Consider the following 16,857-nt stretch of genomic DNA (forward strand, 5'->3'; position numbering starts at 1 on the left):
TCCAGGGGGGTGCACCCGATGGCCGGTTATGAGGGAGGCGGCAGCTGTGTAGTTGTTTTCTACTAGTGCACAAATAATATCCGTAATTCCAAGGGGGGGCAACCGCCCACCCTTGCCCCCCCTTCCGGACGCCCATGGCCGCTGGTGTCCGCGGCTGAGCGGCCGTCCAAAGGTACGTGACGGAATGCATTCGAGCACGCAAATCTTTATAGATACTTAAGCGCGTGCTAAAATTTGTACAATGGTGTCGAAGTGAAACTTTCCTGATTTTAACAGTATGGTCAGCGTCGCGGTTCTCGCAGACCTCCTTGCACAGTGGTGTTTGCCACTTGTTGATCACATTTGCTTTCGCGTCGAGGGATACGCGGCGGCGCGCCGCCGCTTCAACGCTCCATGTATCTCCAGCCGGGCGCCGCGCCGCCGCGATGTTTTCTGCCGCGCGAATGTCGTCGAAAAAAACGTCGCATGTATCCCGGTCTGGTAAAAGGGCTGCCTCTTGAAGAATTGAAATCAAGCACTGAATGAGATTACGTAACGTTGGAGTTGTGGCACACATGGAGCACAACAAACTTCATGCATCGATCGAATGTCAACCTCCCACCTGTGTTGTCTTGTGCTGTGTACTTTGTGACTTGGAGGAATTAAAAAAAATGGACTGCTGGTTCTCATCCTTAAAGACAAAGGACTGTTGTTGTCAAAAACATCATTGTCAATTAAAAAGAAGAATAGCGGGGATAAGAAACGCGGCCAATGTTAACTGCAAAATGGGATGAATCAGACCTCGTCCTGTTCAAAGCTCATAGCCGGATTGGCGGAACAGCAGTGATGTTTATTATGAAGGTCTTCGTGTGTGACATTATGTGCAAGAGCATATAAGTGGAAGTGTGCTGGAAATTATGTGATGGTTTAGTACAAGTGTGTGAATTAAAAAGCAGCAACCTCCGTAGAAGAAAACTGTATGCATTGGAATAATTAACATTTGTGTGCCTCTGTGTTTGACGCATCATTCTTTATTGTGTGTCTCATGCTGATGCTTGCTTAAATCATTTGATGGGGCTGTACCACCTTGGCACTAGTCTTTTTTTTATAACTTGCTTTGTTTAATGATTAGGGCTTTCAGAACACAGCAGCTGCACAAAGCTGTTTCTGTCAATATTGTGTGAGGAATTTTGCTTTGTAGTGTTTTTGCTGCTGTTGACTGGTTTACTGGAATTTCTTTGGTGTTGCTGAGGAGTACACTGTGATTCGTTGTGGTTGGTCACCTACCTTTCATGTGCATAGCATTTACTGACACTGTCAAAACAGTATTTGTTGCTGTGGGCATTTCGCCTGCACCCTGACATCATTGATTACTTTTTGAGGCTTCATTATAGCAGGTCGCATTTTATTGTATGAAGTGTTGAAGTACTCTCTTGTAATTTTTTTTTGTTCCTTTCACTATACTGAAAACTCTTTTCCATATCCGTAACCCAATGAGCACTGAAATGCCACTGGACGTCCGTAGGACGTCCCAAACATCCACAGGACGTTCAAGGCAGTTTCAGGGCCCATTGAGAATTCATTGTGTGTATCACCATGTTTTAATTTCAAGCTGGGATTGTGATGTGGACTGAATTATCTTTCAGCTGGGCAGTTTTTTATTTTAATGTGAAGCTGCTGTAAAAAAAAAAATGCTTGCCCACTGTTTCTCTAGAGCTCTGTGTGCTATTGATCGTAAACTTTGTTGTACAAGGTAGAGTCGGATTTACCAGATTTACTCATCTACGACCTGCACTTTTTTTTATTTTTGTCCAAGTGTGGTTGCATGAGCCAGACGTGTATGTGTCGTAAAATGCCTGTAAAAACAACGCAGCATTCCTGCAAACTTTGCACAGAATAATGGAACAGCTGGTGACACATTACAAATACTTTTATTGATTATTATTCACAGTTTTTGATTCTGTCGCTGTATGATAAATTCACCTCTTTGGTGCATTCCAAAAGATGGTCACCTTTATCTTTGGCTTTGGAAATGCCAGTCACCTTAACACTCATTAGTTCTTATGGTTGTATAGACTGACTTATATTCTTTTTTACGAAGCCAGTAATTGTGCATTTGCCCTGGTCAAGTGTTGACTTGGTTGCGAACGCTTTCCAGTTTCTGCAGGTAATCGTTAGTTGTTTGATAGCTTAAGCATAGTCCTCATCTGTATTAGCAATTAAAATTTAAATTTTTGCTTTCTAGCTGACTTATCCTTAAGTTCATCTTAGTGAATCTACTTTACATAAACTGGCACATCTGTTGCATGATATTGTATTCCACAATTCACAGTTTCATGCATATAACCCCACTTGTGCTCTGGCAGTTGAGTCTTGTGTCTTAGAGGTGTGTTTTTGCTTTCAAATGCAGGCTTGAGCATCGGGGACTGCAAGCCCTGTGTACCTCTTGGACAGAATTCAACAGGTTAGGTTCTGCAGTTTTTTCACAGGAGTGCTTTTCTGAAGGTTGTCATTCAATGAGCAGGATGAAAGTAACAGAAGGTTTATTAGTTTTCGCAGGAAAAGTGCTGTAAATGGCAGTGCGCTCTGTTGCTAAGCTCCGCCGACTGGCACTCATTAGGTATTAAAGGAGTATAGACACCTAATTTTGGCATCGTGTTTTCTTATCTATAATGATGCGGAATTCTCTACTTTGCACGAATCACCAAGTGGTATTCGCCTACGACTGCTATATAATTTATAATCGAATTTTTCTGTCATGCTGTTTCGGTTTCAACAGCAGAACGATGGCTGTGGCATCAATGAGAGGTTATAGGCCACGTGAGGCATGGAAAACTGCGATACAATCACTGCTTCATCGTTTTAATTCAGTACAGTGCTGAAGCAAGCCTTCCTCAAGAGCTGGAATGACAATTTATGCAGAAGCACCGATTATACTGCAGTTTTTCATGCCTCACGTGACCTATAACCTCTCTTCGACGCCACAGCCATAGCCGGAAGTGAAACAGCATGACAGGAAAACTTGATTATAAATTATTTAGCGGTCGTAGGAGGATGACACGTGGTAATCGATGTATAATAATGCCTTACGTCTCATTACAAAGAAGAAAACATGTACCCAAAAGTTAGGCGTCTTTATTCCTTCAAGCCCGCATGGAAGCATCACACAACTCAACTCACACTGAGGGCAGTGTCTATAATGAAACGGGTTGAAGGCAGTGACTTTGGCTTGGTTACGGAGGCTGCCCTATTTTTATTAGTAGTCGTGACATTTCTCTGCAGGCTTAAATGCTTTTTCAACAGCATGCAGAATTCGCAGTAGTGGTATCTTTAGTGATGTCAGCCTTGTGCCAAATGCGCCAAACCAGACATTGCACCAAACTGCTCCACATTGTTCTAGAATTGGGCAGCGCAGTTTCAACATGTAAATTAATATAAAAATCCACTTATAAGGGTCATTCGACGCAACTGGTTCAGGCTTTGCGCTCGACTATCTTCGGTTTCTTTTAAAAAGTCATGGCATATTGCGTTAATGTAGCAAATATTAGTTCCGAAGTGCTGTTTGCCAGTAGCATCACTGTACCTTGCTTCAGACCTGAGTTCTCTTTAAGGCCAATTTACTGAATATAACTTTCAATAAACGTCCACAGCTGTTGATGAAAGTGTCTTCCACATTCATCTTTTATCACTAGCTCCAACTGAACTGTACATTGTTGGTTCCTGCATTTTAATTTATAGTACACTACCTTTAAAACACAGTGATGCTACTGGCAACGTGCTATTTGCCTCTCTATCCATCACCACCTGGCTCAACTGGCTTGGTGCTGAAGGGGAGCAAGAACAGTGACTTCTTGCCGCCCAGGCGGTTGACATGCTCGGCCTATAAATTATGGTCGAATAAAGGTCTTTTACTACTACTACTATTTGCCAGTAGCATCAATATATCTTGCTTCAGACCTGAATTGTCTCTAAGGCCAATTTGCTGAATATAACTCCATAGCTGTTGGTGAGAGTGTCTTTCGCATTCGTCTTTTATCACTAGCTCCAGTTGAACTTTGGATTGTCGGATACTGCATTTTAATTTAAAGTACTCTGCCTCTAACACACAGTGATTCTACTGTCAAATAGCACTTTTACAGCAGCATCACTATATCTTGCTTCAGACCTGAATTCTCTTCAAGGCCAATTTATGAATATAACTCCACAGCTGTTGATGAGAGTGTGCTTCACATTCATCTTTTATCACTAGCTCCAACTGAACTGTGCATTGTTGGTTTCTGCATTTGAATAATTTTATACACTCCGCCTTTAAAATGCAGGTTCGGTCAGCACACTGCTCGATCATGGTGCACCGCCCGGGCAAGACTCACGCCATCAGAGTCGCTCAGCGAGTCTTTCCACGAGATCCACTAGGCCAGCAAGGAGAAAGGCGTGGAAAAGAAGCTGCACGAGTGCAGCCACTGCAACAAGAGATTCCTGATGAGGAGCTGGCTAGTGGAGCATCTCCGAATCCATACTGGCGGCCGCCCATACCAGTGTGACCACTGCGATAGCAGCTTTACAAAAAGAGGAAACCTGATGCGACACCAGCGCACTCACACTGGCGAACGTCCTTACCGTTGTGACCACTGTGGCAGCAGCTTTGCACAGAGGAGTCACCTGGTGGCACACATCCGTACCCACGCGGGTGAAAGGCCGTTTCAGTGCCAGCTTTGCCCCATGTCCTTTACAGTACGTTCAACTCTTGTCACTCACCTTAGATCCCATAAGGGTGAAAAGCCCTTCCAATGTCACTTGTGCCAAAAGAGATTCTGTAGGAGACGCAGTTTGAAACACCACAAGGAGTTGGAACATGGAACGGATGGTAGTGTTCCTTGAAACCGATTGGTAACATGTTTCGCTAGCTGTCCTGTTGCTTACTACCAGCTGGAAATATGCTAGCTAACTAGCCTGTCACTAGTGCTGCTTGCTAAGCACTATCAGTGTTGTATCATGTTTGTAAGCTTTGTTTTGTGCTGGTGAATTTGTGATAAAAAAAAATTGGAGGGGACACTTAAGCTCCGAATGACACGAAATACGGCAGAGGACGAGAAATGAACGCCAAATATTTTGTTGGGGTAACATGAGATTAATGGAAATTTTTTTCGGAATGACTTCAATGAGAGTGATCCTTTTATTCCAGGTATTTCTTTGCTCAATTCTGCATGGAAAAAAAACTTAAATTATCAGTACGGACAAAGTAGAGCCTTAAGGTTAAGGCAGCTCCGGCTTGATTAGGGAATGGCCGGAAAAATGCAGCGGTTGTGTGACAGACAGTAAGAAGAACTGACTGTGCAGTTATATGCATGACAATTTTTATTTATTTATTTATTTAATCATACTGTTAACCCTTATTTGAGGGTCGTGACAGGGAGGGAACAGAAAAAATTCATTCAAAGCACTAATATGTACCAAAACATCAAGTATGAGTCAATATATCAATGAACATTTTGAGTCAGTAGTGCAAAAACAACATTCAAAAGCAAATACTGTTACAACAGAGCTAATAACGTGAAAAAAAATGCGAATTACAAATAGTACATGCAAAAAGCAGGTTAGCTCTGATTAAAATATTGGTCAAGATTTTATTCAAAAGCTGTCATGCAGACACTAAGTACAACATGAGTAGGCAGTTCATTCCACAGCTGTATTTTGATTTTCATTTTCTGAATATCAGCTGTTTTTCTCTCGTTAACATTTTTGGCTAGAGTCTTTGTTGTGTTGAAATATTACTGATATTTGCTGCTTACTTTGGAGGTTTTACTAGTTACCGTATTTTCCGGTGTATAAAATGCACCCGCCATATATGCAGGGTGTCATTGAAAAAATTGGTATATAAGACGCACCCGTGTATAAGACGCACCCCCATTTACCCAGTTAGGCTAGTGAGGCTTAATTAAACATGCTTATGCGACCATCGCAAAATGCACCGTACATGTGAGAAGTTCTTAAGAAACGCTAAGTGATCGAAAAATGCAACACTCACGCCATACCAGCCCACGTTTTAGCACAAAAGAAAAAAAAAGCGAAAGAACTCTATGTTCATAACAATTTATTTTTACATAAAACCTTCAAAGTGTTCATCTCCGGATGCGCTATCGAAAAGGCAACACGTCTGAAGCATTCTCTTCGCACTACGTACTTGCAAAGAGTGACTTAAAAAAATATCGGCTTCTCTTGGCTTGTCTTGACAATGGCGAGAAGCGCGACTGTCGCTATCTTTTGTCATTTCACATTACCTTTGCTTGGGGCCACCGAAACGGCCGCGTGTTTAAGATCCCAGAAGTGGTCAACCCCGCCGTTTCATGATAAAGTTCACCTAAAAATGTCGCACACGGCGGTCCCCGTATTGAAGTATTAACCACGTTATAACCGCTTTATTGGTAGTAATATTTTTTTCGGTGGAAAAAGCTTGAACATGAACCTGAGTAATTTCTGAACTCGCAAAAAAAAACCCGGAAAATTCGCATATAAGACGCACCAGCAAGATTTTTGAAAAAAAACTTGTCTTATACACCGGAAAATACGGTATCTAATGTCTCAATGGCAATTAATAAAAAATCGCGTTAAACTACGTGCATTGTCATTTCTCAGTGAGTTGTCTCTGTGCCAAATAATAATGGCTTATTATTGTCTGAAGTGTTAGCACACCATTTTGTCTGCTTTAATTTTCTAGATACCGACTCTTTTTCTATCATTTTATTTTGAGCTAGCTTCCTCAGCTAGCTTGTCTCATGCAACCATATCAGAATTTAGCATGTGAATGATATCCCAAATGCCTTCAGAACATTCACTCAGACCATGCTGCCTTCACTTGTTATGTCTTAGGTGGCAGCTTAGAGATGTGCATTACAAGGAAGGCCCCCTTTGGCGTACACTCAGAGACGACATGGTGGAGAACCGATATTTATGCACGAAAGCCTCATTCCATCATGTGATTCTCGTGCTTCCGAGTGTCGGAGTTTTCAAACAGCTCATGACAAGGGTTGTTGTTGGTAGCAAACACGTGACAGTTCAAACAGCCTAACTGTAAACTGTTATCTAGTAAAGAAGAAAGTAAAGCATGCCAGCGCTCATTAAAACATACCACAGACCTTTTTTCCTTTGCCGTACACTGGTTGGAGGATCAGCTGAACCCAGGAAAATTTGCAGTTTTGCTTTCAAAATAACATTTTTATTACTGAAATTTGAATGAGTGGAAGCTGCAGAGAAATTTGGAATGCCCGCACGCCACTTCATCTCGGAAACTGGGCCATTCTAGGTGTAATAATGGGCAGAAAACCATGCTAGTCCCCGAGTAACATTCACGATGCTTTCTGCACTTGAGAATGGTAGCAAACCACAAATTTATGTTCTTTTTTTTTTTCCCTTTCTAGCTGGCCCTTTATTCTTAGTCCTGTTTCATGAATTTTCATTGACTAACTGATGTCTTGTATATTTCGCATTAAAAAATAAAAGAAATGCTCAGTTGTTTCCAAGAAGGTGTGGGTTTGGCTAGTTGCTAATCCATTCTTGACAACAACGTGCACAGAAAACGACGATTCATTGCAGTGAATTCTTCTCGCCTTTCCCCAACATCAGCAGGAAATGAGTAAGCAGTCGTAAGTGTCTCTGCCAACATTTTGTTTTCTTGTAGTGATGCTTCTTTGTTTTCCGTAATTTTTTGCAGGCCACTATTCATTTGCCAAGGTGTACAAGTTGACAGAGGAAGAAAGCTCTGATACCACATCTACTAACCTTCCCTGGCTTCAATGCTTAGTGCACAAATTGGGGTGGAAATTGTTTTAATGGTGTTGTTTAAATTGCAGGAATTTACTAATACGGAAAGGGGGCACTGTCATAAAAACGAAATTTTGTTTATTGAACCCATTTTAGAAACACTGGATATGTTCTTTTTTTGGAGATGACAACCGACAGTCCGATTAGATGCTGGGAGAGGTCAGAAAAGGGAAGGGGGTAGGGAATAAAGGGTGGCAGCGAAGGAGTCTCTTCGGCTGTCACTGATAGTACTTAGGAGGAACCGGGTTCTCTTTGCTTTTAGGCTCGAGAGCTGCAGAGCTCAAACTGTATGTGTTACTTTGGTAAAAGGGCTGTCTCTTGAAGGGTTGAGATTAAGCACTGAATGAGATTACATAACGTTTGAGTTGTGGCACACATGGAGCACAACAAACTTCACACATTGATGAAATGGCAACCTCCTACCTTTGTTTTCTTGTGCTGTGCACTCTGTGACTTGGAGGAATTAAAAAAATGGACTGCTGCTTCTCATCTTTAAAGACAAAGGACTGTTGTTGTCAAAAACATCATTCTCAATTAAAAAGAAGATTAGGAGGATAAGAAATGCGCCCAGTGTTTAATGGAACATGGAATGAATCCGAACTCATCCTATTCAAAGATCATAGCCGGATCTTGAAACAGAAGTGATGTTTATTATGAATGTTTTCATGTGTGACATCATGTGAGAGAGCATAAAAGTGCAAGTGTGCTGGACATTTTGTGATCATTTAGTACAAGTGTGTAAATTAAAAAGCAGAAACCTCCAAATAAGAAAGCTGTATACATCGGAATATGCCTCTATGTTTGTTTGTGTGCCTCTGTGTTTGATGCATGCTTCTTTATTGTGATTCTCATGCTGATGCTTGCTTAAATCATTCAGTGGGGCTACACCACCTTGGCACTCAGCTTTTTTTTTATAACTTGCTTTGTTTAATGATTAGAGCTTTCTGAATACTGCAGCGCCACAAATCTAGTGCTGTCAGTACTGTGTGATGAATTTTGTTTTGAAGTATTTTTGCCGCTGTTGACTAGTTTATGGGCATTTTTTTGGTGTTGCTGATTTCTTGTGGTTGGTCACTAGTGACCTACCTTTCATTAGCATAGCATTTACTGACACTGTCAAAACAGTATTTGTTGCTGTGTGCATTTAGCCTGTACCCTGACATCTTTGATTACTTTGTGCGGTTTCTTTATAGCAGGTCACATTTTATTGTACGAGGTTTTGAAGTACTCTCGTCATTTTTTATTGTTTCTTTCACAATGCTGAAAAGTTTTTTTCATATCCGTGACCCCATGAACACTGAAGCGCCACTGGACGTTCGTAGCACATCCCAAACATCCACAAGACGTCCAAGGGAGTTTCAGTGCCCATTGGGAATTCGCCATGTATATCACCATGTCTTAATTGTGTGTGCCATGGTGTGTACTCTGATTTATCTTTCAGCTAGGCAGTTTAGAATAATGTGAAGCTTCCTTGAAAAAAAAAAATGCTTGCCCATTGTTTCTCTAGAGCTCTGTGTGCTATTGATTGTAAACTCTGTTGTACAAGGCAGTGCTGGATTTACCAAATTCACTCATCTAAGACCTGCACTTTTTTAGAGTTTTGTCCGAGTGTGGGCCTTGCATGGGTCGTTGTATATGCGTCATAAAATGCATGTAAAAACAATGCAGCATTCCTGCAAATTCTGCACAGAGCAATGGGACAGCTGCTGACACATTACAAATACTTTTATTGATTATTATGTGCAACTTCTGTTCCTGTATGATGACTTCACTTCATCAGTGTGTTCCAAGAGATGGTCACCTTAACTGCCATCTTTGGCATTGGAAATGCCAGTCACCTTAGCACTCATTAGTTTTTATGCTCGTATAGGCTGACTTATAGTCGTTTTTATGAAGCCAGTAATTGTGCATGTGCCTTGGTCAAGAGTTGACTCGGTTGCGGTAGCTTTCCAGTTTCTGCAGGCAATTGTTATATTTTTGAGAGCCTAAGCGTAGTCCTCTTCTGAATGCAGTTAGCAATTAAAAGCCAAATTTTTGCTTTCTAGCTGGCTTCTCCGTTAGTTTAACTTCATGAATTTACATTACAGAAACTGGCACATCTGTTGCATGAGATTGTATTCCACAATTCAGTTTCATGCATATAACACCAATTGTGTTCTAGCAGTGGAGTCGTGTGTCTTAGTGGTGTATTCTGGCTTTCAAATGCAGGCTTGAGCATCAGGGACTGCAAGCCCTGTGTACCTCTTGGACAGAATTCAACAGGTTAGGTTCTGCAGTTTTTTTCCCAGGAGTGCTTTTCTGAAGGTTGTCATTCAATGAGCAGGATGGAAGTAACAGAAGGTTTAGTTTTCGCAGGAAAAGTGCTGTAAATGGCAGTTTGCTCTGTTGCTAAGCTCCGCCGACTGGCACTCATTAGGTATTAAAGGAGTATTGACACCTAATTTTGGCATCGTGTTTTCTTACCTATAATGATGTGGAATTCTCTACTTTGCACGAATCACCAAGTGGTATTCGCCTTCGACCGCTATATAATTTATAATCGAATTTTTCTGTCATGCTGTTTCGGTTTCAACAGCAGAACGATGGCTGTGGCATCAAAGAGAGGTTATAGGTCACGTGAGGCATGGAAAAACTGCGATATAATCACTGCTTCGTCGTTTTAATTCAGTACAGTGCTGAAGCAGCCTTCCTCAAGACCCGGAATGACAATTTATGCAGAAGCACTGATTGTACTGCAGTTTTTCATGCCTGACGTCACCTGTAACCTCTCTTTGGCGTCAAAGCCATCGCCGGAACTGAAACAGCATGACAGGAAAACTCAATTATAAATTATTTAGCGGTCGTAGGAGGATAACACGTGGTAATCCATGTATAATAATGCCTTACGCCTCATTACAAAGAAGAGAACACGTACCCAAAAGTTAGGTGTCTTTACTTCTTCAAGCCCGCATGGAAGCATCACACAACTCAACTCACACTGAGGGCAGTGTCTGTCATGAAACATGGGTCGAAGGCATTGACTTTGGCTTTGTTACGGAGGCTGCCCTATTTTTATTGGTAGTCATGACATTTCTCTGCAGGCTTAAATGCTTTTTCAACAGCATGCAGAATTCGCAGCAGTGGTATCATTAGTGATGTCAGCCTTGTGCCAAATGCGCCAAATCAGACATTGCACCAAACTGCTCCACATTGTTCTAGAACCGGGCAGCGCCGTTTCAACATGTAAATGAACGTATAAATCCACTTATAAATGTCATTCGACGCCAACTGGTCCAGGCTTTGCACTCGACTATCTCCGGTTTCTTTTAGAAAGTCATGACCTATTTCGTTAATGTGGCAAATATTATTTCTGAAGTGCTGTTTGCCAGTAGCATCACTGTATCTTGCTTCAGACCGGAATTCTCTTTAAGGCCAATTTACTGAATATAACTCCACAGCTGTTGATGAGAGTGTCTTTCGCATTCATCTTTTATCACTAGCTCCAACTGAACTGCGCTTTGTTGCTTTCTGCATTTTAATAATTTAATACACTCCGCCTTTAAAATGCAGGTTCGGTCAGCACACTGCCCGATCATGGTGCACCGCCCGGGCAAGACTCACGCCATCAGAGTCACTCTGCGAGTCTTTCCACGAGATCCACTCAGGCCAGCAAGGATAAACCTCCAGAAAAGAAGCTGCATGAGTGCAGCCACTGCAACAAGAGATTCCTATGGAGGAGCTTGCTAGTGGGGCATCTCCGAATCCATACTGGCGACCGGCCATACCCGTGTGACCATTGCGATAGCAGCTTTACGCAAAAGGGAAACCTGATGCGACACCAGCGCACTCACACTGGGGAACGTCCTTACCGTTGTGACCACTGTAGCAGCAGCTTTGCAGAGAAGAGAAACATGGTGGCACACATCCGTACCCACACGGGTGAAAAGCCGTATCAGTGCCAGCTGTGCCCCATGGCCTTTGTACAACGTACAAGTCTTGCGAGGCATGTTAGATCCCATAAGGGTGAAAAGCCGTACCGATGTGACTTGTGCCAAAAGAGATTCAGTAAGAGGCACAGTTTGAAACACCACAAGGATTTGGAACATGAAACGGATGGTAGTGTTCCTTGAAACCGATTGGTAACATGTTTAGCTAGCTGTCCTGCTGCTTACTACCAGCTGGAATTATGCTTCCTAACCAGCCTGTCACAAGTGCTGCTTGCTAAGCAGTATTAGTGGTGTGTTACATTTGTAAGCTTTCTTTTATGCGTTTGAACTTGTCATGAAGAAAATTGAATAAAAATGGAATTGGCACGAAATACAGCAGAGGATAAGAAATGAGCACCAAATATCTCATTTGGAGTAAAATGAGATAAATGGAAAATTCTTTTAGGATTAGCTAAATGAGGGCAATCTTTTTATTGCAGGGATTTCATTGTTCAATTCTTGATAGAAAAAAAAACATTTAAATTATCAGTACGGACAAAGTATGTCTTTAAGGTTATGGCAGCTCCGGGTTGATTGGGGACTAGCCAGAAAAGTAGCGGTTATTTATTTTATTTATTTATGTAGTGGTTGTGTGACAGACAATAGGAAGAATTGACTATGAAATTATGTGCATACCATTTTTAGTTCGATTTTCATGTTCTGAAGAGCAGCTGTTTTTCTGTCATTACATTTTTGGCTAGAGTCTTTGTTGTGTGGAAATATTACTGATATTTGCTGCTTACTTTGGAAGTTTTACTAGTTATCTAATGTCTCAATGGTAGTTATTAAAAAATTGCATTAAACTACCTGCATTGCCATTTCTCAGTGAATTGTCTCTGTGCCAAATAATAATGGCTTATTATTTTCTGCAGTGTTAGCACACCATTTTAAGTCTGCTTTAATTTTCTAAATACCAGCTGTTTTTCTGTAATTTCATTTTGAGCTAGCTTTCTCACCTAGCCTGCCTCATGCAACCATATCAGAATTTAGCATGTGAATGATATCCCAAATGCCTTCAGAACATTCACTCAGTCCATGCTCCCTTCACTTGTTATGTCTTAGCTGGCAGCTTAGAGATGTGCATTTCAAGGAAGGCCCCCTTTGGCGTACGCTCAGAGAAGATATAGTGAAGAACCGATGTGGTTGCGTATTTATGCACGAAAGCCTCATTCCGTCATGTGATTCTTGTGCGTGCAAATGTTGAGGTTTTCAAACAGCTCATGACAAAGATCGCCGTTGGCAGCAAACACGTGAAAACACGTGGTCCAAACAGCCTTGTGAATATTTTATAATATCCTGGCAAGTGTGAACAATTGCTTGCCTCAAACTAGGAAAGAAGAAAAGAGAGTAAAGTGTGCCAGCACTCATTAAAAAATACCACAGACCTTTTTTCCTCTGCCGTACAGTGGTTGGAGGATCAGCTGAGCTCAGAAAAATTTGCAGTTTTGCTTTCAAAATTAATTTCTCTATTGCTGAAATTTCAATGAGTGCAAGCTGCAAAGAAATCTGGAATGCCCGCACGCCACTTCATCTTGGCAACTGGGCCATTCTGGCTGTATTGAAGGGCAGAAAAGCATGCTAGTCCCCGAATAACATTCACAATGCCTCCTGCACTTGAGAATGGTAGCAAACCACAAGTCAAATGCTCTTTTTTTTTTCCCTTTCTAGCTGGCCCTTTATTCTTAGTCCTGTTTCATGAATTTTCTTTGACTATTTTGACTGCTGTCTTCTTGTATATTTTGCATTGAAAAAAAACAAATTCTCAATTGTTTCCAATAAAGTGTGGGTTTGGGTAGTTGGTTATCCATTCTTCACAACAACGTGCGCAGAAAACGACGACTCATTGCAGTGAATGCTTCTTGCTCTTCCTCAACATCAGCAGGAAATGAGTGTCAAGTATGGTTTTCATGACATTCCTCCCACAAAGCGCTTCAATGCATGACTCTACTATAAATTTTGGCATGACTTGCATCCCTAACCTCAAAGGCAGTCCATAAAGGACATCATCATCAGCCTGACTACGGCCACTGCAGGGCAAAGGCCTCTCCCATGCCTCTCCAGTTAATCCTGTCCTTAGTCAGCTGCGCCCACCGTGTCCCCACAAACTTCTTAATCTCATCCACCCACCTAACTTTCTGTTCCACCACCTTCTGCTACGCTTGCCTTCTCTTGGAATCCACTCCGTTACCCTTGAGAACCAGCGGTTGTCTTGCCTTCGCATTATATGCCCTGTCCAAGCCAACTTCTTCCTCTTGATTTAAACTAGGCTGTCATCAACCCGCGTTTGTTCCCTCACTCACTCCGCCCTCTTCCGATCTCTTAACGTTACTCCTAACATTTTTCTTTCCATAGCTCGGTGCGTTGTCCTTAACTTAAGCTGAACTCTCTTTGTTAGCCTCCAGATTTCTGCCCCATAGGTGAGTACCGGTAAGATACAGCTGTTGTATACTTTTCTCTTCAGGGATATTGGTAAACTGCCATTCGTGATCTGAGAGAACCTGCCATGTGCGCTCCACCTCATGCTTATTCTTCTAGTTATTTCCCTCTCATGATTCATATCAGCGGTCACTACCTGCCCTACACTTTTCTTCGAATAGTGGTATACCTAAATACGGCCTAATAGTGATATATCTGTAGGTACATTGCTTTTGATTACTATGGGTGCCGAATCTAACAATGTAATTTTATCATAAATTGTATTTTGATGATACCATGATAAACCAGTTCAAATTCTACAACTGTTGCTTTGCTTTTTAAGGCAAGAAATTATACTACTTACAGTTACAATTCATCATTTCCCCTATTTCTATCTTTCCACTCGAAACTAGACATTAGAGCCTAGCATTATTCTTGAAGCATCAGCATCATGGGAAAAGGAAGTGCTGAGGCAGCATACAGCACATAATCTTCAACAAATTTGGTAAGACTAAAAATAAGCTGTGTAAAATTTTAAAAATTCTTAAAACTGCAATGGCACCATGCCTTGCACCAACAAAAGGAGTGCAGATATATGCACCAAATGGTGGGCCATCGGCCATTGCAATACATCTGACCACGCCAGTCGCAACTATCCGTTGTTAAAAAGATGAAGACAGAATCAAGATCGCTGAGGAAACAGCACGCAGCTTCCATGGGATTTCGCTCTCTGCACTGCATGAAAAATTAAACTGAAACTAGAAAGTTAGGACAAATGCCCACTTCCAGTAAGGGTGAGGCATTTGAAGGACCCCATTGCAAGAGAAACGTATAACGATGGCAGCCTGACATGCACATGCGGACATCTGATGCATAAACAAAAAAAAAAGATTTGGCACCAATGTGAAACGGTGTAGAAAGTGTGGTGGCACAGTTGGCGCATTTGTTGCTTGCAGTGCACCAGACAGGAAAGCATGACTATGATTTGTTTGTGCAAACTGAAGAAACGCACAGACGAAGGATTGGGTAAAACAAACATAACGCCTCTATGCTTGCTCCCTGTTCTGTGTCCTTGTGCAGTTAGTTTGTACAGCCAAGTCGCATTCCAACCGTGTACCAGCTGGTCCACCAAAACGCGCTACTGGGAAGCATACGGGGCAGTCACACTGCTTTTCCCTACAATGAGAGGCCTGAACCATCGGCATTAGCTCCCACTAGAAAAAAAAATCATAGAGGTAGCACTGTTGCAATGTGCAGCTTTGTTAATTAATGTGAATTGTGCGTTACATTTAGTGGCTAAAACAGATTGCTATGATGATATGAAAAGGGTCCACAAAAGCATTTGTTCAGAGTGTAATGGGATAGATATTCCCACGGATGACTACTTTCGGATGAGGGTCGGTAAATTAACTTCCGACTTCCCTGCAACATCAGCTGACTATAACAAATGATTACTTTGGCTGTGGTGGTCCTGGGCAAAATTCATGCCCTGTGGCCACACATCACTACCATGCTGCGGAAGAGCTTCATCTTAATCAAAAGTAGGTAATTTTCATTTCACATTTGGGCAGCTAAACTACGGGTAAACTGTGCATGGCTGCCTTCTGTGAAGCAAGCCATTTCTTCCCCCATATTGCATTCAAGGAATACATACCAACGGTCCACCCGGTTAAATGCTCACCACCTTTCGTGAAGCGCTAGCTAGGTATACCCATGGCGCAGGTGAGTCCATGAGCCGAAGGTGCGAGTACAATCGCTGTGCAGCGAGATTATTGCGGCACACACAGAGAGAGGTTGCTCACCCATTGAACGCTGCGGCCTATTGCTGCAGTGCCGCATGTCTGCCACAACGTTGTCGTGCTAACGCATGCAGCCCACATCTCTCCCTCACCACTGTCACGTAACGCAAAGCGCGACTGAGGCATCCACTGACCCAGGGAGCCAGCTATGCGCCCTTCCTTTCCTCAAAATCATCGGAATACAGAACGTTGTCAACGCCGACGGCTTCAGTGCCGCGTTTCTGCCACAACATTGTCAATGCCAACGCACACAGCGCACATCTGTCGACTGCCGCCGCGTAGCCGTAGCTTAATTAAAGCGCGACTAGGTAAGGTGTTCACTGTCCAGGGGGCCAGTTATGCGCGCTGTTGTTGTTGTTGTTGCCTTGGTGGCATGGCACATACCCACGACGGGGGATTGGCCAGGGTTCAGTGAGGAGAGCCCAATGATGGCAAATTGGTGCCAAGCTAATGGATTACCTTTTGGTGCCAAGCTAATGATTAACTTTGGGTACGTATTGCGAGGAATTAAATATGGAATTTAAAGAAATTACGGGAAGAAATGAATGAAAAAATACAACCGGCATAAAGATTAGAGAATTGAATACCAGAAAAAATTCTGAATGATTTTGCAATGCGGACATTTTGGGTACCATTAGCAAGGGAACCTGCCGGTAGCAATTATGTAATTGTGGAGGAAATCGCAAACTTGATGCAATGCGAAACCTCTGGCGCTAGCACCGAAGGAGAGAAGAAGCGGAACCGACAAAGTGAGTCCCATTCGAGAAATTGGAATTTCGAGATACGTCCTTCTCTGAAGTGCAAACCTCCGGCAATAGAGTAGGAAATGCTCCAGTGTTTCCACCTCTCCACAAGTCGCACAAAGGTTTGAGGGACTGAAC

General features: G+C 42.3%; 1 protein-coding gene across 1 annotated transcript; it reads left to right on the forward strand.

Moving 5' to 3' along the window:
• Positions 1 to 18: 18 nt before the first annotated feature.
• LOC149329235 (uncharacterized) lies at positions 19 to 13,598 on the forward strand. The gene is made up of 4 exons (XM_089559209.1): positions 19 to 48; positions 94 to 172; positions 2,390 to 2,443; positions 11,347 to 13,598. The coding sequence occupies exons 1-4, from the start codon at positions 19 to 21 to the stop codon at positions 11,904 to 11,906; spliced, it is 723 nt and encodes a 240-aa protein (XP_089415335.1). The 3' UTR covers positions 11,907 to 13,598.
• The last annotated feature ends 3,259 nt before the right edge of the window (positions 13,599 to 16,857 follow it).

This window comes from Amblyomma mixtum, chromosome 9, assembly GCF_055824585.1.
Source record: "Amblyomma mixtum isolate Tamu chromosome 9, ASM5582458v1, whole genome shotgun sequence".
In the NCBI taxonomy this organism is placed as follows: Eukaryota; Metazoa; Arthropoda; class Arachnida; order Ixodida; family Ixodidae; genus Amblyomma; species Amblyomma mixtum.

What these genes read in the sequence shown, in the direction of transcription:
- LOC149329235 (XM_089559209.1), top strand. Translation starts at nt 19, where the DNA reads ATGGCCGGTTATGAGGGAGGCGGCAGCTGT. An exon ending in ATGAGGGAGGCGGCAGCTGT is followed by an intron (nt 49 to 93) that starts GTAGTTGTTTTC and finishes CGTAATTCCAAG; the next exon opens with GGGGGGCAACCGCCCACCCT. An exon ending in GGCTGAGCGGCCGTCCAAAG is followed by an intron (nt 173 to 2,389) that starts GTACGTGACGGA and finishes TTTCAAATGCAG; the next exon opens with GCTTGAGCATCGGGGACTGC.